The 22,447-nt window shown below is 39.4% G+C and overlaps 1 protein-coding gene across 1 annotated transcript in view; it reads right to left on the bottom strand.

Annotated features, from left to right (window-relative positions):
• Positions 1–7,782: 7,782 nt before the first annotated feature.
• Positions 7,783–22,447, bottom strand: part of LOC126236169 (nucleolar MIF4G domain-containing protein 1) — a 131,789-nt gene continuing 117,124 nt past the window's right edge. Inside the window, exons 9-11 of the mRNA XM_049945265.1 lie at positions 18,908–19,072; positions 9,469–9,600; positions 7,783–8,164 (exon numbers count right to left, since the gene is read on the bottom strand). Coding sequence (XP_049801222.1) covers positions 7,877–8,164; positions 9,469–9,600; positions 18,908–19,072 — 585 coding nt within the window. The 3' untranslated portion in view covers positions 7,783–7,876. The remainder of the gene's footprint in view (positions 8,165–9,468; positions 9,601–18,907; positions 19,073–22,447) is intronic.

The following is a 22,447-nucleotide window of genomic DNA, read 5'->3' as shown; positions in this document are numbered from 1 at the left end:
TCCTGTGAGCACGCTATTGGCCCCTCTGCATCAATTTAGTAATGTGTTCTAAACCTTACCATATAACTGGTATGAATGTTGCTAGTTGCAATTGTTTCATAAATAATATTTGCGACCTACTACCATAGAACAACAATTGTGCCGTGCTTCCTTTCCTCCACAGTAATTTTCTGACCTTTCATATTAGCAACTGACTGAGAACCATTTCTGCACTTACTCCAGTTACAGCTTCCAGTCCCACAATACGTTTCAAACTTTGTTTTTGCTGGCAAGCTACTGACCTCACTACACCGGTTTCAGTGATTGGTTCCTAAACTTCCCATCTTACTTCTTTTATCTGTCATTAACAAGGAGAAATTCATATATCAGTTAATATGCTGGCTATGAAAACTTACACTTTTGTTTGTGTTTTGTGGCACCTATAGTTGCACAAGTTTTTGTTTTATTATTTTATCTTACTTTTACCCCACTCTTCAATCCTGAGACTGGTTTGATGCAGCTCTCCATGCTACTCTATCCTGTGCAAGCTTCTTCATCTCCCAGTACCTACTGCAGCTTACATCCTTCTGAATCTGCTTAGTATATTCATCTCTTGGTCTCCCTCTACAATTTTTACCCTCCACGCTGCCCTCCAGTACTAAATTGGTGATCCCTTGATGCCTCAGAACATGTCCTACCAACCGATTCCTTCTTCTAGTCAAGTTGTGCCACAAACTCCTCTTCTCCCCAATTCTATTCAATACCCACCCATCTAATCTTCAGCATTCTTCTGTAGCACCACATTTTGAAAGCTTCTATTCTCTTCTTGTCTTGTTTCACTTCCATACATGGCTACACTCCATACAAATACTTTCAGAAACGACTTCCTGACACTTAAATCAATACTCGATGTTAACAAATTTCTCTTCTTCAGTAACGCTTTCCTTGCCATTGCCAGTCTATATTTTATATCCTCTCTAATTCGACCATCATCAGTTATTTTGCTCCCCAAATAGCAAAACTCCTTTACTACTTTAAGTGTGTCATTTCCTAATCTAATTCCCTCAGCATCGACTACATTCCATTATCCTCGTTTTGCTTTTGTTGATGTTCATCTTATACCCTCCTTTCAAGACACTGTCCATTCCGTTCAACTGCTCTTCCAAGTCCTTTGCTGTCTCTGACAGAATTACAATGTCATCGGCGAACCTCAAGGGTTTTATTTCTTCTCCATGGATTTTAATGGCTACTCCGAACTTTTCTTTTGTTTCCTGTACTGCTTGCTCAATGTACAGATTGAATAACATCGGGGAGAGGCTACAACCCTGTCACTCCCTTCTCAACCACTGCTTCCCTTTCATGTCCCTCGACTCTTATAACTGCCAACTACTTTCTGTACAAATTGTAAATAGCCTTTCGCTCCATGTATTTTACCCCTGCCACCTTCAGAATTTGAAAGAGAGTATTCCAGTCAACAATGTCAAATGCTTTCTCTAAGCCTACAAATTCTAGAAACGTAGGTTTGGCTTTCCTTAATCTTTCTTCTAAGATAAGTCGTAGGGTCAGTATTTCCTCACGTGTTCCAACATTTCTACGGAATCCAAACTGATCTTCCCCGAGGTCGACTTCTACCAGTTTTTCTGTTCGTCTGTAAAGAATTCGCATTAGTATTTTGCAGCTGTGATTATTAAACTGATAGTTCTGTAATTTTCACATCTGTCAACACCTGCTTTTTTTGGGATTGGAATTATTATATTCTTCTTGAAGTCTGAGGGGATTTCGCCTGTCTCATACATCTTGGTCACCAGATGGTAGAGTTTTGTCAGGACTGGCTCTCCCAAGGCTGTCAGTAGTTCTAATGGAATGTTGTCTACTCCCGGGGCCTTGTTTCGATTTAGGTCTTTAGTGCTCTGTCAAACTCTTCATGCAGTATCATATCTCCCATTTCATCTTCATCTACCTCCTCTTCCCTTTCCATAATATTGTCCTTAAGAACATCGCCCCTGTATAGACCCTCTATTTACTCCTTCCACCTTTCTGCTTTCCCTTCTTTGCTTAGAACTGGGTTTCCATCTGAGCTCTTGATATTCATACAAGTGGTTCTCTTTTCTCCAAAGGTCTCTTTAATTTTTCTGTAGGCAGTATCTATCTTACCCCTCGTGAGATAAGCCTCTACATCCTCACATTTGTCCTCTAGCCATCCCTGCTTAGCCATTTTGCACTTCCTGTCGATCTCATTTTTGAGACGTTTGTATTCCTTTTTGCCTGCTTCACTTACTGCATTTTTGTATTTTCTCCTTTCATCAATTAAATTCAGTATCTCTTTTGTTACCCAAGGATTTCTACTAGCCCTCGTCTTTTTACCTACTTGATCCTCTGCTGCCATCACTATTTTATTCCTCAAAGCTACCCAGTCTTCTTCTACTGTATTTCTTTCCCCCATTCCTGTCAATTATTACCTTATGCTCTCCCTGAAGCTCTGTACAACCTCTGGTTCTTTCAGTTTGTCCAGGTCCCATCTCCTTAAATTCACACCTTTTTGCAGTTTCTTCAGTTTTAATCTACAGTTCATAACCAATAGATTGTGGTCAGAGTCCACATCTGCCCCTGGAAATGTCTTACAATTTAAAATCTGGTTCCTAAATCTCTGTCTGTCATTATATAATCTATCTGAAACCTTTTAGTATCTCCAGGGTTCTTCCACGTATACAACCTTCTTTCATGATTCTTGAACCAAGTGTTAGCTATGGTTAAGTTATGCTCTGTGCAAAATTCTACCAGGCGGCTTCCTCTTTCATTTCTTAGCCCCAGTCCATTTTCACCTACTACGTTTCCTTCTCTTCCTTTTCCTACTCTCGAATTCCAGTCACCCATGACTATTAAATTTTCGTCTCCGTTCACTACCTGAATAATTTCTTTTATCTCATCATACATTTCATCAATTTCTTCATCATCTGCAGAGCTAGTTGGCATATAAACTTGTACTATTGTAGTAGGCGTGGGCTTCGTATCTATCTTGGCCACAATAATGCGTTCACTACGCTGTTTGTAGTAGCTAACCCGCACTCCTATTTTTTTATTCATTATTAAACCTACTCCTGCATTACCCCTATTTGATTTTGTATTTATAACCCTGTATTCACCTGACCAAAAGTCTTGTACCTCCTGCCACCGAACTTCACAAATTCCCACTATATCTAACTTTAGCCTATCCATTTCCCTTTTTAAATTTTCTAACCTACCTGCCCAATTAAGGGATCTGACATTCCACGCTCCGAATTAGAGAGGATATAAAATATAGACTGGCAGTGGCAAGGAAAGCGTTACTGAAGAAGAGAAATTTGTTAACATCGATTATTGATTTAAGTGTCAGGAAGTCGTTTCTGAAAGTATTTGTATGGAGTGTAGCCATGTATGGAAGTGAAACAAGACAAGAAGAGAATAGAAGCTTTCAAAATGTGGTGCTACAGAAGAATGCTGAAGATTAGATGGGTGGGTATTGAATAGAATTGGGGAGAAGAGGAGTTTGTGGCACAACTTGACTAGAAGAAGGAATCGGTTGGTAGGACATGTTCTGAGGCATCAAGGGATCACCAATTTAGTACTGGAGGGCAGCGTGGAGGGTAAAAATCGTAGAGGGAGACCAAGAGATGAATTCACTAAGCAGATGCAGAAGGATGTAGGCTGCAGTAGGTACTGGGAGATGAAGCAGCTTGCACAGGATAGAGTACCATGGAGAGCTGCATCAAACCAGTCTCAGGACTGAAGACCACAACAACAACAACAACAACAACAACAACTGTTTGCTTAGTTGTAAGAGAAATTTTTTAATTTATTTATATGATTTTAAATGGAAGCAAGGTAAACTGTAGTAACATATGGTGCCAACAATGTGATAATGCACTTGAGATGTAAATACGTGAAGTAGCAATACAAGAGGGAGACGATGTGCAGGCATAGATAGTAGGAGTTCAGTATAGGTCAGCAACCTTAATGTTTGCAAAGGAACAGTTTAATCCAATACGCCACTTTCCCCTTTGCATGCTGGATGCAACGCAAATTTGGTATCTAGCCACCAAATTAGCTACATTCTGGAGATTTTAATAATTGTTAATTATTATTAAAATGAAGGTGTCTACACTATAAGGACAAAACTAGTACAGTAATGGGGTTTAAAATAAAGGGAAATTTGCACACAGAGAGAAAGAATGACTAACTACAGAAACCTTATACACTACATTACTATTTAAAGTATACACGAATTTACACAGTAAAATACTATAAGGACAATATCTATATACAAGGGCAGTATCTATATACAATGAAACAATATTATGAAAAGGATAGCAAGACTCTCACAAAATAAGCTTTCAACCAATTAAGGCCTTTGTCAAACATAGATGACACACACACACAATTGGAACTCACACACATATGACCGGTCTCTGGCAATTGAAGCCTATATGGTAAGTAGCAACTACCCTTTTCATAATATTGTTACATTCCATCCTGGATATTCTATATACAACGAAACAAAGAATAATTGTAGCAGTACGGTCACACTCTGAATAAATTACAAAAGATACTGAGGTTGTGGCCATCTACAACAACACTTATTAATTGCACGTGTAATCATAGTATGAATATGGAAGGACTGAAAAAGGTAAACCAAAATGATGGACATGCTCTGAATATTTGCACTCTTATGAAAGAAGGATTGGTTTTAAGAATTAAAAAGGAGTTGATAAATTTACACATCCACGTACTTAAAGTAAAGAGATATGCCTGTTAGAAGAAAAATGATACGTTAGTAAGCCATGGAGTGACTACTTTCTTAGTTTACAAGTTGTTATCAAGTTTCTTTTTCAGGTAATGATGTCAGTAAATGCCTTGGTAAAGGCAGGAAGGAGAATTTAGGTAGCTGGTGCCAAAGAAAACAGGCCACACTACTATATAAGTAATTATATGTATGTAAATAATGGAAAATCCAGGATGGAATGTAAGAATATCATGAAAAGGATAGTTGTTACTCACCATATAGCAGAGATGCTGTGTCGCAGTTAAGCACAACAAAAAGACTGTCAGGAAGTGAGTTTTCGGCCAACAAGGCCTATGTCAAAAATAAGTCCCCCCCTCACACACACACACACACACACACACACACACAAAACGAACACACTCACACACAACCACAGTCTCTGGCAGCTGAAGCCAGATTGTGAGCAGCAGCGCATGATGGAAGAGGCAGCCAGGTGGTGGGGACGAGGGAAGAGGCTGGAGCGGGGAGGGGGAGGGGTAGCAGGATAGGATGAGGGACGGTACAGTTCTGCCTATGGGAGTGAGCAGGGAAGAGGTGGAGAGAGGGTAGGGCAGTCTTTCTACTTCTGCCCTCCATCTAACCTCCTAACTGCACATAGCTGGAAATATTTAGTTATGTTAAGTACTTTGTTACCAATACTATTCTTCAAGATATTTAGCCAGTTACATGTATTCACAGCAGCTTCACCTTTTTCATTTCTAGTAGCAACAGCGGAATCAACATCTGTTGTAGATGCAGGTTTTTATTGCTACAGTAATGTCAGCAAGGCTGGGATTTTAGGGCCGCCAACTGCAAACTGATAACATCTGTAGGCATTTACAGTTCTCATATGAAAGGGACCACTTGTCTTGTTTGGCATTATTGTATTCACAAAACAGTCTTCTTTTACACAAAGCTACTTTGAGCTCCTTAAAATACCTATAAAATTTAGGTGATACTAATTTTGTGCAGAATTTCATAAACAGATGTGAGATTTAGAAAAGGGCTTCTTGTTGGGCCAAAGTTACTTCCCCATAATGGCACGAGGCCCTTTTTCAGAAGACTGACATTGATTGCTTTTAATATTATTGAGTCCTGATCATACAGTGTAGGGTTACATAGCCTGTATTGTCTTTAAGTAAAACTTCTGGGCTGATAGGCCGTAGTCGATGTATTGAGGACACTTGTCAGCCCTGTAGGCGGTCCCACCCATGCATGAGTTAGCTAGACACCTTGCCTCACTGCTGCAACCTTATGTTGGTAGGACTGACAGTCATATTAAAAATTCGACTCATTTCATTGACAAGTTAGAGGAAATGAGCGTGGGCCAAGATGATATCCTCATTAGTTTTGATATTGTGGCATTATTCCGACACTCACCACAACCTGCTTTCAATCAATAATGACTTTGGAACAGGTGGACGGAACGGCTATGGGCAGTCCTCTTAGTCCTGCAGTGGCTAACTTGTTTATGGAGACTTTTGAACAATGGGTATTGCAGACTACCAGTAAGAGACCAGCCATATGGTATCGCTATGTCAATGACACTTCCGTAATATGGACACATGGAGCAGAGGAGTTGGATGTTTTTCTGACACATCTAAACAACATTAATCCGAAAATCCAATTTACTATGAAGAAGGAGAGTAATGGGCAACTGAATTTTCTGGATGTGTCTGTGATTAAACAACGGGACAGAACACTGGGTCATAAGCTGTATAGAAAGGCCGCACATACAGATTGTTACCTGCATAAAGATTCAGACCATCACCCTAGAAAAAAAAAAGAGGTGTAATAAAACCTGGGTACAAAATTTGTGAAACTGTTTATTTAAAAGATGAAACTGAACATCTAAGGTCGACTTTCGTGAAGAAAGGTTATTCCAGCAAGGAGATGAATAGAGCGCTTCGCTCTGGACCGAGAATCAGGAGCAACGACAAACAACAGCTGCCCAACGGCAAGGTTTTTCTTCTGTTCATTAGTATGGTCACAGATCACATTGGGAAATTGTTAACCAAGTATGAGGTGGAAACTGTTTTCAGACCCACCAGGAAAATAAAAGAATATTTAACGCCAGCAAAAGATGCATGACATCCTTTGGCTACACCGGGATTACGTAAAATTTCTTGTAGTTGTGGACAGGTTTGTCAGTACCACAAAGAGAAGTGTTAACAGCCGTCTTGTTGAACATAAGAGGAATTGCCACCTGGGTCACATGGATAAATTGGCCACAGCAGAACATGTTTACCAGGAAGGTAATCATTCTTCGCTCTATACAGAGAATCAGGAGCAACGACAAACAACAGCTGCCCAACGGCAAGGTTTTTCTTCTGTTCATTAGTATGGTCACAGATTTTATCAGGAAAGAGGAAGATGTTAAACTGGATAAAATTTTGATGTCAGCGTCGCACCGAAGACATGACGATTGATTACTTTGAATCAAGAATGTTGGCATTACCAGAGACAATACCATAGCCAACGCCACATGATGGACAGTGGCGTCCTCTGTACTGCCTACATAATCAGCGCTTCCTCAAGTTCACTTTGCAGTTCGCCACTTTATCTTGGAGGATGTCTCCTGCAGTCAAAGACGAAACGTCAGGGGAGAGTTTACACATTGACTATGGCCTGTCAGCCCGGAAGTTATTGAGTCCTGTTGCATTAAAAAAATTTCCAATCAATGCGAGTGTGTACAGAATGATATGACTCTGTACAGAATGAATTAAAATTACTGCAATATACAAAAATGAGAATAGATATTTTAGACATTATCAAACATTTTTGCCCGTAGTGAAAATTTTACTTCTCCAACAAGAGGTCCCTTTTCGTTCTCCGTCCCACAAATCGTGATGATACAGGGACTGACACATTTATTTCATTAAATATGTTTGATAAATGATTTTCTGAGTCATGCATCTAAAGTAGGGGACAACTAATATTTACTTACATTTTTTTACATGAACATACACATTGGTAAAATGCAGAGGTTGAGAGCGACACTGATAATATTGTACTTTATTATGTACTCTTATGAAAATATATTACAAAAAGCTTATAAATAATTCATTTATCAAAACTATGTACATCTGTTGCTAAAAATTAAGTGGGTCTTCTTTTTGACATATTTGTAGATAAGATTCTGTCAACTACTTCAGCTCGTTGATTCAAAAGAGTTAACTGTGATGTTGGTAGAGACATTGAATTTCTCAGCACAAAATGTTTTATAAAAATTCTCATGCTTTCTCGAAACATTTGGAGCTTTGGTGACAATGACACACGGCAAAATACTTCCTGCATGTTGTCCTGTGATTCATGGAGTAAGATTCCCAACAGAATCTGACGTAGAAGGTGCACAGTTGCCTTATTCACCTCACCAAAGTTAATTACCTGAAATGAAACTTACAGTAATGAATCATGTTTGACATCAGATTTTTGTATCATTATCTAAAACAGTTTATGGTAAAAAGTTCAATAAATTAATAACAAATTTATGTAATGTAGGCAGCAGAAAGTGCCCTGATCTGTCTTATGCCTTATTCCATCCTTGTCATCATATGTATTTATTTACCAGTAAATATCCTGTCTTCTTATCAGTCAAATTTCTTGTAGCAACTGCAGTTTTGACATATTCAAACTGCCTTAATCTTGTGTTAATTAAGAACTATATGAAAATTGACTAAAGATGGAGAATTACTAGATATGGAGGAGATCATTATTGCATTTATTGGATCTATTAGCTTTCCTGGCAATGACAGCTCAAAACACACAGTTATTTAAAAGTTTATTTGCCAGGGGAGTATCTTGTTCTGAGTTAAGTGAATGCAATATGCATTGTGCTTACAGAAAAGACTGAACTTATTCAGAACAAATTACATGTAGCTTGAATCTCTCTTATCAGAGATTGGATGACTATTGTAAGTCTGAACAATGGAGGAAGTTGAAAAGTAAACTATAATGGCCAAGAAAGCAGCAGGCATTGATTGCAAGGTTTCGCCTGAAAAATGTTATCTTTCTTGGCATTCATTTTTTTTTTATCCCAGGACAATATTAAATACAGAACATTTGCTCACACAATATGAAGGCATGGAAGGAGTCAAAAACACCTTTAGTTTATACACAACACTGGAATTTAAGATTATCTAGAAAAATGATGAGAGACCTTCCCCAGAGTGACCAGACTGGGATAATGTTAACAGATTTTTCCATTTCTTTTTGGAAGAGTAACATAATTGTAAATGTAAAACACAATATTTTGTATATTGTACAGAATTTATTTTGCTCACTGGTTTTCGCTTTACAAGGCCATCATCAGAGTTTAATTGTTAGAGTCTGATGGTGGCGTTGGAAACTGAAAACCAATTAACAAAACATTAAATCTGCAGAATGTAGGCAATACAGTGTTTTTCATTTACAAAACTGGTATAACATTTTAGCAAATGTTTGTTAAGTTATCTGATATTGAACTTGATTGTATATGAACAATTAATGTTTCTTGTTTCTTCATATAATTTTAGTACAAATTTCATTACTTCCAGCACTTGCTTGGTAAATCAAACCTTTATAGATGTCAAATTCTGAGGACACTTTCTGAATAAAAAGCATTTTGTCAACTATACTCTTCATGCAAATTCAGCAAACAACATCAAAAATATAAACTGCTAAGTCAATCCCTTTCATTTTTTCTGACGTACCTTCAAGGTTGAAAGAGCCAAGCCTTTGTTGATGAAGAGATGAATAAGCAGCTGTGCTAGGTTTGGCACTTGAAACTGTGACAGTCTGCTTAATTCTTTTAGTTTATCCCACACTGCACACTGAGTTATCATCTGTATCAAATATAATTTATATTCTTAGTAGATGAGAGAAAGGTAAGATATCAATAAACAATAATAATAAATAAACATATAAATTACATAACTTCTATTTTTATAAACTAAAGTTTTTATTTTTTTAAACTTAAAAGATAATGAATAACCGATATAGTAAAATCAAGGACATCTAAAAGTAGAACTTTACAACTTTTAAAGGAGCAACATTGTGGAAAAGGCTACAGAATAACAAGTACCTCTGCTGTAAATGTTCACCAAATCATTAACGTACCAAAATCAACCAGGAAGTAAGTACCAATACAGTGTAAAAAAACAGCGATTAGAATTATGTTTATTTCACAGGACAGTACACACCTTATGATACTTTACAACATAATAAACTCCTCTTATAATGTATTAAAACAAATGTGTGGGTCTAGTGGTCAAGCACCCGTACTACATGTTTACCATCTGTGAGGATACCCAAACACTAATATTATCTTTACTCCACCTAAAACAAATATGTCATGTAGTGTTTTTAAAATTTCAAGGCCCAGTAAGCTTAGCTCAGATATGACAATAAACTCATATTTCAAAATTATATTTCCTATGAAAGGATTAGGCTTGCAAATAGACAGAGTTTCCAGAAACACAATTCTCCAAGATTTAGGCTGGTTAGTCATGCCTTGGCGTATGGTTACGACACACCAAGCACACATAGCATCTTGTCTGTTGTCCAGGTATTAGCACCCATTAGTTGCTTGTTCTTCCCAAGCTCTTTGTATTATTTCTTAATTAAGACTTAAACCAGGCATTCGCTGAACTACATATTCCATAAAAATTTAATTTCTCTAATAAAACAATGGAAAATCCAGGATGGAATGTAACAGTATTAGAGAAGGAAAGTTGCTACTCACCATATAGCGCAGATGCTATCGTTGTCCTCACCAGATTTCACCTCGTTTTTTTCTCCTTGTGCAGCATCCATTTTGTCCTTTCTCTGATTTTTCACATGTATTTGGGTGTATTTTGCGTTATTTTAGCATGTAATTCTATTTTTTTACGCAATTTTTCACATTTTTTGCACCACCTTGGATCCTTGCTCCTTCCATCTGAGTCAATACAGAAAAGTCTCCTTATCCCTAGCCAGATCCCACTCCCACATACTGTTCCTGCATTGTTGCTTGGCTCATGAAATACCCCCTAATGGCCTTACCATCAAATTACCCATCTCTGGTTGCCACCCCTCCTTCCACAATGACCTTCACCTGTTCAAATTCCACCAATCCTAAGCCCTCACCAACATAGTCCTGCAAAACCATATCAACCGAGCCCAGTCCTCCTTGCAGTACCTTCTCTCCATCCGCAAAATTCTCCTGTTGTGTAATCCCAAATTCCTGGAACCCATAATACACACTGAAACTCTTGCCCTGCAGGAACTTGAGCAATGTACACAACGCCACCTCAAAAAGCTCTCCATCCTGCTCACTTCCTATTCCCGCCTCGGAGTACCACTGTCCACCACCTCTACAACAACCTCCAAACCTCCCCCACATCCCCTCCTAGGTGACAAACCCTGTCTCGCAGACCTACTACACTTACCCCACCCTCCAAAACTCCCTCCCACCTCAACATAGAACCTAGAACCTAAACAGACCCGCAACACAGTCATGAAACTTTCCTCCAGAAGCCTTAGTCCCACAGAAATATCAGTCCTTTCCAAAAGCCTCATCTTTTGCCCCACTCCCAAATTCAATCATGCAGGACTTGTTAAAGACCTTCTCTCCTTCTCCTTCTCCCAGTCCCTACAGTGGAAACACTTTTTCGCCACCAACCCAACCAATCAGAGTCAACCAATGACCAATACTGAACCTTGCGTTAACTCCTCTATCCAACTGTGATCCACCCCCACTGCCACCAAACCACCCCCTGTTAACTTTCCAGAATTTATTAACCTCGAACCTTGCCTCACCATCATTCCCCAAATCACTCAACATGCAAACTAACCTTACATCCGCATAAAGAACCGCAGTCCACCACCTAAAAACTGATCCCGAACTTACAATCCTACCTGCAGACAAAGGCTCCACCACCGTTGTTTTGAACCGCAAGGATTACCTGGCGGAAGGACTCCATCAGCTGTCAGATACTTCCACCTACAAAACTTGCCACAGTGACTCAATTCCAGTAATCCAGCAGGATCTCCAGTCACTACTCAAATCCTTAGGCCCAGCCCAGAACCTCTCCCAGAGTCCATCTCTCTACTTGCCCCTACCACTCCCCGCACTCCCACCTTCTACATTCTTCCTGAAGTCCATAAACCCAACTACCCAGGACGACCCATTGTGGCTGGTTACTGTGCACCCAGTGAGAGAATCTCTGCTCTCGTAGACCAACACCTTCAACCTATTACCCAGAACCTATCCTCCTATATAAAAGATACCAAACATTTCCTCCACCGACTCTCCACAGTTCCTGTCACTTTACCGCACGGTGCCCTGCTCATTACTATTGATGCCACCTACCTGTACACTAACATTCCTAATGCTCATGGCCTTACTGCTATTGAACACTACCTTTCCAGATGCCCTATGGATTCCAAACCAACAACCTCCTTCCTAGTCGCCATGACCAACTCTATCCTCACCCACAATTACTTCTCCTTTGAAGGCATTACCTACAAACAAATCCAGGGTACGGTGATGGTCACCCACATAGCACCATCCTATGCCAACCATCTAGAGGAATCCTTCCCAAATACCCAGAATCCTAAAGCCCTCACCTGGTTCAGATTCACTGATGACATCTTTGCTATATGGATTGAAGGTGAGGACACCCTATCCACATTCCTTCAGAACCTCAACAACTTCTCGCCCGTTTGCTTCACCTGGTCCTACACCACCCAACAAGCCACCTTCCTAGATGTTGACCTCCACCTCAGAGATGGCTACATCAGTAGCCCCGTCCATATCAAATCTACTAACCACCAGCAATACCTCCCACTTCGACAGCTGCCACCCATTCCATACCAAGAAGTCCCTTCCGTACAGCCTGGCCACCTGTGGTCATCGCTTCTGCAGTGACATGCAGTCCTTCTCAAAATATACCAAGGGTCTCATTGAAGCCTTCACTGACCGTAATTTTCCTCACAACCTTGTACAAAAACAAATCTCCCTTGCCTTATCTTTCCAGTCTCTCACCACCTCCCGAAGTCCCACAGTCTGGCCACAGAGGAGCATTCCCCTTGTAACTCACTACCATCCAGGACTGGAGCAACTGAGTTACATTCTCCGCCAGGGTTTCGATTACCTTTAGTCATGCCCTGAAATGAGAAATGTCCTGCCAACTATCCTTCCCAGCCGGCCAACAGTGGTATTCCGCTGTCCACCAAACCTACAGAATATACTCGTCCATCCTTACACAACCCCTGCTCCCAATCCCTTACCTCATGGCCCATACCCCACAAAACGTGCCCCATACATCCTCCTACCACCACCTACTCCAGTACGGTCACTAACATCACCTATCCCATCATCGGCAGGGTTACCCATGAAACCAGTCATGTGATTTACAAGCTAAGCTGCAACCACTATATAGGCATGACAACCAACAAGGTGTCTGTCCACATGAATGGTCACTGACAAACTGTGGCCAAAAAACAAGTGGACCACCCTGTTGCTGAACACGCTGCCAAACATGACGTCTCTCATTTCAATGACTGCTTCACAGCCTGTGCCATATGGATCCTTCCCACCAAAACCAGCTTTTGTGAACTGCCCAGGTGGGAACTTTCCCTGCAACACATCCTACGTTCCTGTAACCCTCCTGGCCTCAATCTTCGTTAGTCACTGTCCTCATCCATCCAGCCCCTTCCCTGTTCCCATTCCAGCACTACAGAGCCGTCATTTCACTGCCACACCCAGTCTTTTAATTTGTTTTTATTTCCCTTCTTTCCACTACTAACCCCCCCCCCCCCCCCCACACACACACACACGCTTTCTCTCCTGCCCACCATCTAAACTACAGCACTTCACTGTCTGCCACCCACACCGTACTATCCCTCCCCCTCCCCCTCCCCACTCCTTACCCTTACCCCCATCCAGTCGCCACTCCCATCATGCAGTGGTGCTGCTGCTTGTAGTGTGGTTTCAGTTATCTGAGACTGCAGATGTATGTGCAAGTTGCATTTGCGTGAGTGTGTTTGTGCGTGTGTGTATGTGTGTCTATTGCTGAAAGCTATAATTGTGTGAATCTTTTTGTTATGCCTATCTGCGACTCAGCATCTCCACTATATGGTGAGTAGCAACTTTCCTTCTCTAATATTGTTTAATATTGTTAATAGCTCTAATAGAATATTATGACTGACACAAACCAATGCTTTTGATAAGTCACAGAAATCCCAATTTGTGACTTTTTTGCCATTTAAAGATTTATATGTGTTCAGGAAATGTATAAATAGCTGATTCAGTAGTATAGCCTTTTGAAATCCAAATTGTGATTTTCTAAGTATCCCATTACTACACATATGGGTGATACCACTGGAGTACATTAACTTCTTAAAAATCTTAGAAAATGATGTAAGGAGCGACACTGGATGATAGTTACTGACGTCTGTGCAGTCACCCTTTTCGTATAGGGGCCTAACAGTGGCATATTTCAATCTCTCTGGGAAAACACCTTGAGTTAATGAAGTGTTACATGAGAGACTAAGAGCATTACATATTATAAGGCCACAACTGCGTAGTATCTTGTTGGAGATGATATCCACTCCATATGAACTTTTACTTTTTAGAATCACAGTGATCTTCTGTAAGTTCTGACATGAAAGTGAGATTAATTTTTAATTCACTAAATGTCCTCTGTATTGTTTCTTCAGTGTACTTTTTTCCTTTCTCTTCTGAAATATTTGCACAAATTTTTTCAACTATTTTTAAAAACTATTTATTAAAAACATCTGCTACATGTGAACTGTCTTTTACAACACTCACATTCTCTTTAACATAAACACTGTCATCTTCTACAATTTCTTTCCCTGAATTTTTTAACAATATGGCATACTGATTTTATTTAGTTATCCGATCTATTAATTTCAGACAAGATGTGCACACCCCTGGACTTTTTTTTACCACTTTTTTAATACTTTATGGTGCTGTTTATGATAAGAAAGTATTCCTAAGTTATTAATTGTACAAAATAGCCAGAACAAGTCCTTTCTTCATTGTGAAGAGATTCAGATACCTGCAGTGATCAAACGTTTCTTTAATGACTTGCTGTTATTACATTTAAATATCTTTATAGGAAAACTACCTTCAAAAATAAATACAAACTCATTAAGGAATATGCTGAATTTAGAGATAGAATAAGGCTCATTGTAATTTCACCCCAGTCAACATTTTTTAGCTTCATTTAAAATCTTCCGCAGTTTTGTCATTAATCAGCCTTACTGTTTACTTAGAGAGTTCCTGAACTGTAAATGGAGCTAAGAGATATAATGTGATTAACTGTGCATCATGATGATCCAATAGTCTGTTTACCACTGGATAAGTTATGTGTCTCTTCAAGTTCTGTTTGTTGAAATGAATACATTATCTATAATGGTCCTACTATTTTGAGCAACCTGGGCAGGGAAATTTATGACCGATTTCAAGTTTCAAATGGCTAAAAGGCCCTCTTACATCAGTTTTCCTATCAATTATCCCAATAATAATCACAAATATTATATTTTCCAATAGTAACTCACAAGTACATACTTCTGTATCCTGATTTATATAGAATTTACTTATTTCCACATGTCTGTATTTATATCTCTTTATTAAGGATGTGACAACCCTTCCTTTATCTATATTGAATCCACATGAGTGTGCAGTTAACTTAAACCACTAACAGTAAGATTTTCTATGCCTGGGTCATATGGTATTCAGGCAGACAAGTGACATTAATTTCTTTCCACCTATTAGGATCTTGCAAACAAATTAACAATTCATCTGTTTTATTTTTTACCTCTCAAATATTGTGATGAAATAAGTTGATTTCACATGCTGATTTCTCACCTGACCCACAATAACCACAGGAATTTGCCTTTGTGTGCTGATGCCCCCTTATGTTATCTGCTAATAGACCTGCTAACTTGTCCTTACTCCTCCCATTCAAGTGTAGGCTATGTGAAGTATATCCCCGTCTTCATGCAAACTACTGGAACACTACCAATATGAGATTTTGCATCCTTCTGAAGGAGTCGCCTCAGGTCCATGTTTACTCGCTTTACAGTTGAGTAAAACCAGTGCTGGTCAGGGCTCCACAAAACCCACAGTTGTGTGCTTAGTAGCTGCTCCTACTTTGTCACTCCTATTACCATATTTTTCATTTTGAGCCAAGCTGTTTCCAACTCCACCATCTATTAACACCGGATCATCTTTGTTAGAATTTTTGTGCATTTGTCCTAAGTTATTTGTTACCTGGCTAATACTGGCACTTGGTATTTGAAAAAACAGTGACCTGGCACACTGCACGTAATGTTCCCTGTAGCTGCCTGCTTGCACCCCTCCCATGGCTGCTACCTAGCAGCTGAACTGTTCTTTTCCTATTCTGATTTTCACCTGACTTATCACTAAGTGTCTTACCATTGTTCTGATGCGCCCTACATTTCTCAACACCTGTACAAGGCTCTTTGTTCTCTAATTCTGATAGCAAGTAAAACTGAGTTTGCTAAGAAAATTTTCCCTGATTCACCCTTTGCTGCCACCTTTTCCCAGCACTCCTTCTCTTTTTCTGCCCTTCAGCAACTTTTGCATTTTGTAACTGTCTGAAGGGCACAAAAATTCACCTCCTGTTCCTCAATTTTCCAGTCTTTCTGGCATAACCTACTTGGCCAATTCCGTGAAAGAGACCTGCTGATCATCCCATTCTCTTTCTCACTGCAGTCATCTCAATGAAAGCATAACCAACCATTTTCATAAAAAAAAATCCATGTTTAACTGCAGCAACATCCATACTTATGGCAAAGGACTGACTGATTTTAACACTAGGTACAATGAAACAAATGGAAAAGAAATTTATGTTATTCTATTCGTACAATTCTTGTGCCTAAAATTAGTTCTAAATTTATGTGTGTATGTGAAATAAGAAAAGAATACTTTTTACACTACTTTTACCTATTTTACATGACACTAATACTCACATTAATGTAATTAAGCTAATACTGCATGGACAGAAAACCAGATTATAACAACTGAAAATAAATAATGAAGTAATACAGTGTGTGGAAGGCACAAAATTTCTTGTAATGCATGTTGACTGTGGGGGTAGGAACAGCATGTAAAAACACTTAGTAACAGAAACTCTACAGCATCCTTTGCCTTCTGAATTCTTACATCAATATGCAATATTTCCTGTATCAGATCAGTATATTTTACTTATTCTCATTCTGTTTATTTAAGAGATAATTTTTTGGGGAGTAATTAGGAAAAATATTCAAGCTGGGGAAAAAATGCAATACACAGTGAGGCAGCATGGCTCATTGATTTGACCTTTTTAAATGCTGGAAATCTTAACTGTCCTTTGTGCGTATATTTTTTAGTGTTACATATGATGATGATGAAGAAGAATACGAAGAAGAAAGGAAAAAAAATCTACTATGTTAAAAACTGTTTAGTATATGGTTAGAACACTAGAAATGTCTATAATTTGCATCTGGACAGAAAAAATTAAAATTAAAATTCAGCAGTTTATTGCACAATGTCATCAAATTATATAATAAATTACAATAACATATAAAAATAGACTATCTTCTCTTTCAAAGTGAAACTAAAAAATTATTTACAAAATAAAAGTTTTTCTAGATGGTAATGGAGTACTTGAATTAAAGTAGGCTACTTAATTTAAGAAGTCCTGTATTATAATATGCACAGAAATAGTAATTATTTAAGAGAAAAACAAATGTAATTAGATTACAAGAAGAGTCACTGTCAACTATTGTGCATGAATTAATTTTAAGCTGTTAATTTTTCACTGTTTTGAATGATGAAATCTATTCACATATAGATAAATAAATACAGTCATGTAATTCTTTACAACAGCAAAGTTCACAACGATCTTGCAGGCACAGTGTTGGCAGCACAATCCTCCTGCACACTGTTGAGTGACTATGTCATGCGTCAGAGGGAGGAAAGGAAACTGAAAGTGACAGTATTAAACAATTATCACTTAAGCCAACTATTCAGGCATGGCATAGCTGCTTTCAGCTACTCTGTCGAAACAAAGTTTTGTTAACATGTTTCAAGACAGCAGTGCTTTGACTTAAGTGCTTGTGATGGCATATGGATATCATGGCAACAATGAATGCACTTTGCATGCTGATGAGAGGGTAGCTTATGCTTAAGCTAGAGAGCTTTCCTCTACTTTGGGTGAGTGCTATGTGTCAAGCGTCCTCAAAATTCTTTCAAGTAGTTCCTAGAGATGGTAAAAACTAGCCACAATGAAAATTTTGCTACTGTGATTGTGTCTAAAAGAAATAAAAGTTGTTATAATGCCATGTTAATCATTCTGTCACGTGATGCTGCTGTACTAATATTAATGCAGCACACTGACTTATATGCTAGATCTTTAAATATAAAAAACATGGAGATTATTACATACAATCCATAGATGCCCTAATTAGTCAATTTGCTTACTAAGTTACTGTACATAGGAGATACTGTCTGACAATGACAGAAACCTCATAATTCCATAAGAAGTACAGCAAAACAAAATATGATGCACTGAGAGTGCAGATGAAGAAACTTGTGAGTATGAAGAACTTGGCATACATATATTTACACAAATGGCCATTATAGTTACTTACCCCTTCAAAATAATGTTTAAATGAAGCATGTGCCTAAATGATTGGCAAGGAACATGTAACTGTATAATTTGTGTAAACTGCAATTTGGACTCAGATGGGGAAAGTAAAGTTGTTCAAATACTGTTCCTGTCCTTCCCAATACACTCTTCTGTTAGTTGTTACATGTCACAAAACATTCTTTTAAAAATCACAATAACACACTCAAACTGGTGCCAAACTGTACAAGATTCTTCATTATGTGGTAATTTCTATTTCTTGTCCCCCCCCCCCTTTTTTTTTACATACACAATGGTTGTCACATTGTGATCACGTTGCAACCATTTTCTACCAACATACGTGCACAGCTTCATCAGGATATTTCCTTGATATCTGTCTTGATAACTGTTACTTATATTAGTTTTAATAAAACCAACTAAGTTTGTATAGCAAGGGAATAAACTAAAAATATATTTAAAATGTTAATACCTGTAAGCTATATGAACTTACCTGATATTTTCTATCAAAATCACAAAACTTTTGAATCAGATGGCTATAGTATGGGTTATATCGTTTTTCTTGAAGACAACAGTCTAGAGTAACATGTATGATTTCCCTTTCTTGTTGATTTTTAAGACCCAAATGCAGCAGTTTTTCAAAACTGTCTAAGTAGTCCTGCAAATAATATTTAAAAGTAATAATATATCTAACAGGATAAATATCTCTCTCTCTCTCTCTCTCTCTCTCTCTCTGTGTGTGTGTGTGTGTGTGTGTGTGTGTGTGTGTGTGTGTAAGGGGGGGGGGGGCAGTTCTTGTGTTTGTGTCTACACATATCTTCAAAAAATTCAAAAGAAAAGGCATGACATTTTAAAGAGGTGCTTAGCAGGCTGCTATGAGGAAGCCCCTGCAACTTAATTAACAATTCTGATTTGAAGATATAATCAAGTAATTTGTGACTATTTGCTTCATTGCTTATTGTGATCTGGCATTACTTGGTCATCTATATTCTTGAGATAGTATCTGTGCCTTCAGCCTATTATCCTTAACCTATCCTCCTATATAAAAGACATGAACTATTTTTTCCACCGACTCACCACAGTTCCTTTTCCTTTAGCACATGGAGCACTGCCTGTCACTACTGATGCCACATCCCTAATGACCATGGCCTTGCTGCTATTGAATACTGCCTTTCCTAATGCCCGACTGACTCCAAACCTACAATCTCCTCCCTGGTCACCTTCACCAAATATATCCTCACATACGATTACTTCTCCTTTGGAGGCATCACCTACAAACAGATCTGTGGCACAGCAATGAGCACCCACGTGGAACCGTTCTATGTCAACCTATTTATGGGCTGTCTAGAGGAACTGTTCCTAACCATCCACAAAATCCCAAACCCCTCACCTGGTTCAGATTCACCATTGACTCCTTTGTGGTCTGGACTGACTGTGAAGGCACCCTAGCTACATTTCTCCAGAACCTCAACATCTTCTCTCCCATTCACTTCATCTGGTCCCCAACCCAACAAGCCATCTTCCTTGATGTCGACCTCCACCTCAATGATGGCTACATCAGTACTTAAATCCACATCAAACCTACCAAATACCAGCAATACCTCCACTTTGACAGCTGCCACCCTTTCATATAGTCTAGCCATTTGCGGGCGTCACACCTACAGTGAAGAACAGCTCCTCTCCAAATATACCAAGGGTCTCACTGAAGCCTTCACAGATCAAAATTACTCAACCCACCCAACCTTGTACAGAAACGTGATCTCCTGTGCCCCGTCTTTCCAGTCACCTACCACCTCCCACAGACCCACAGTCTAGCCACAAAAGAGCACTCCCCTCATGACTCAGAAACACTCAGGACTGGAGCAATTGAATCACATTCTCTGCCCAGGTGACAACTACCTCTTGCCATGTTCTGAAATGAGGAACACCCTACCCAATATCCTTCCTACCCCTTCCCCAGTGGTATTTCAACATGCACCAAACCTACACAATATCCTTGTTCATCCCCACTCCAGCCCTGCTCCGAACCCTTTGCCTCATGACTCATATCCCTGCAATAGACCTAGATGCAAGATCTCTCCTATACACCATCCCACCACCACCTACGACAGTCCAGCCACAGTCATCTCCTATCCCATCAAAGTCAGGGCCAACTGTGAAAGCAGGCTACGAAGTTGCAACCACTGTACTGCTTTCTATGAGGGCATGACAGGCAACAAGCTGTCTGTCTCCATGAATGGCCACTGACAAACTGTGGCCAAGAGACAGCTGGACTACCCAGTTGCTGAACATGCTGCCCAACACCCTCCTGGCCTCAACCTTCACTAGTTCCTGTCCTTCACTTACCTATCACTTCCCTGCTCTCACCCCAGCACTTCCCACAATTCGTTTTTCCCTTTATCTACTTCTCTGACCTCCTGGTTGCACCCTCAGCCCTATCCTTTCCCCACCACATCCCTCCATGGCCCCACAAGCAGCACTATGCCTTCCCTCACCCCTAACCTGCTCTCTCTCTCTCTCTCTCTCTCTCTCTCTCTCTCTCTCTCCTCCATACCCGCCCCAGTTTCCTTCTTATCCACAGCACCCTCGTATTGTTTTCCCATCAGGTGCAGTTGCTATACACAGTCCAAGACAGTCGTGCGTGAGTCATGCTTGTGTGAATCTCCGTGGGTTTTCTACTTTAGAAGGAGGCCTTGTGGCTGAAAGCTCAGATGCACAGCAGTCTTTTTGTTGTGCCTCTCTGTAACTTAACATCTCCTCTACATGATGAGCTGCAATCTATCTTTTCCTAATGTTATCGTTATTCTGTCCTGGATCTTCCATTGTTTGAAGATTGTTAAAAACATGTAGACAACCAAATTGTTTTAGTTTCAAGGGGAAGAAAGTGTCACTTGAGAGTTTCATCTGTAAAATCTCCATTGACTTACGTATTGACAAACACTTCCAAGTATTCTTGGTTGCAGCTTTACTGGAACTGATTCTGCTGTGAGGCAGTATCGAATGGATAAACTACTTTATCATGTGTGGATGGATTCTGTGGCAAGGCACCACACTTGCTAAGTTGTAGGCTTCAAATCAGCCACGGTCCGTCAGTACACATCGGACCCGCAAATCTCCACCGTCGATGCTAGCAGACCGAGTGCTGCCACTCGGCTGGTCTTCCGAGACAAGCTAGTGCACTGCCCAGTTCTACAGCCGACTTTAATAGGAATGGTTCACTTGTTATAGCTTCAGAGATCTCATTTGCAGATACGCCAGTTAGCTTAGCCTTCAGCTAAGTCAGTGGCTACGATCTAGCCAGGCACCACATACAGTTTATGCATTGACAATTGATCTATATGTGTGAAGCAATCAGAATTGCAAAGAAGTATTCGCAGTTCAGTCTATAACTGCACTTGTAAAAATTATTGTACAAAGTCAAGATCGATGTTCACCGCTGATGCTGAATTAAAGCTAAGTATTTAATTGTATTCCTGTCTACTAACTTTCTAATCACCTAAGATGTTCCAGATACATCCCGTCAAGTATAGTTCATTGATCCTCACGTCAGCCTACATGATCAACATGTGCAATTAATGGCCACAACTCATTATCATACTAAGAGTCAAATTGCGTGACTCAGCCGGGTCACCCTTTTTCCATGAGACCCATAGTTCCGCCTCATACACAACAGATTCTGAATGCCTGTTTGAGTATATGACAGAAGAATCAGATGTCACACATTATCAGGTCTATGATGCTATCATGCAACAAGGTGGGATAGGGAATGTATCCGTAATAAAATCTCTTCGACTCAGTGTTAGAAATGCACGTTCTTTGCACCTTCAAGTGTAATAAACTGCTCTGGTATGAGGAGAGTAAGCACATTTATAGAATAGTTTGGGAAGATTTTTTATTTTTTCTATGTCTTGTCATTGATATTTGTATTTATTTATTTATTTATTTCCTATGGCTCATTACAATGTCTTTTCATTTGAATATATACAAAAAAGTAAATTTCTAATTTCTTCTTGGCACTAACATAACATTTTAC

This window comes from Schistocerca nitens, chromosome 2 (genome assembly GCF_023898315.1).
Source record: "Schistocerca nitens isolate TAMUIC-IGC-003100 chromosome 2, iqSchNite1.1, whole genome shotgun sequence".
Taxonomy (NCBI): Eukaryota; Metazoa; Arthropoda; class Insecta; order Orthoptera; family Acrididae; genus Schistocerca; species Schistocerca nitens.
Note: the sequence above shows the minus strand (reverse complement) of the source record. Positions and strands in the feature narration are given on the sequence as shown.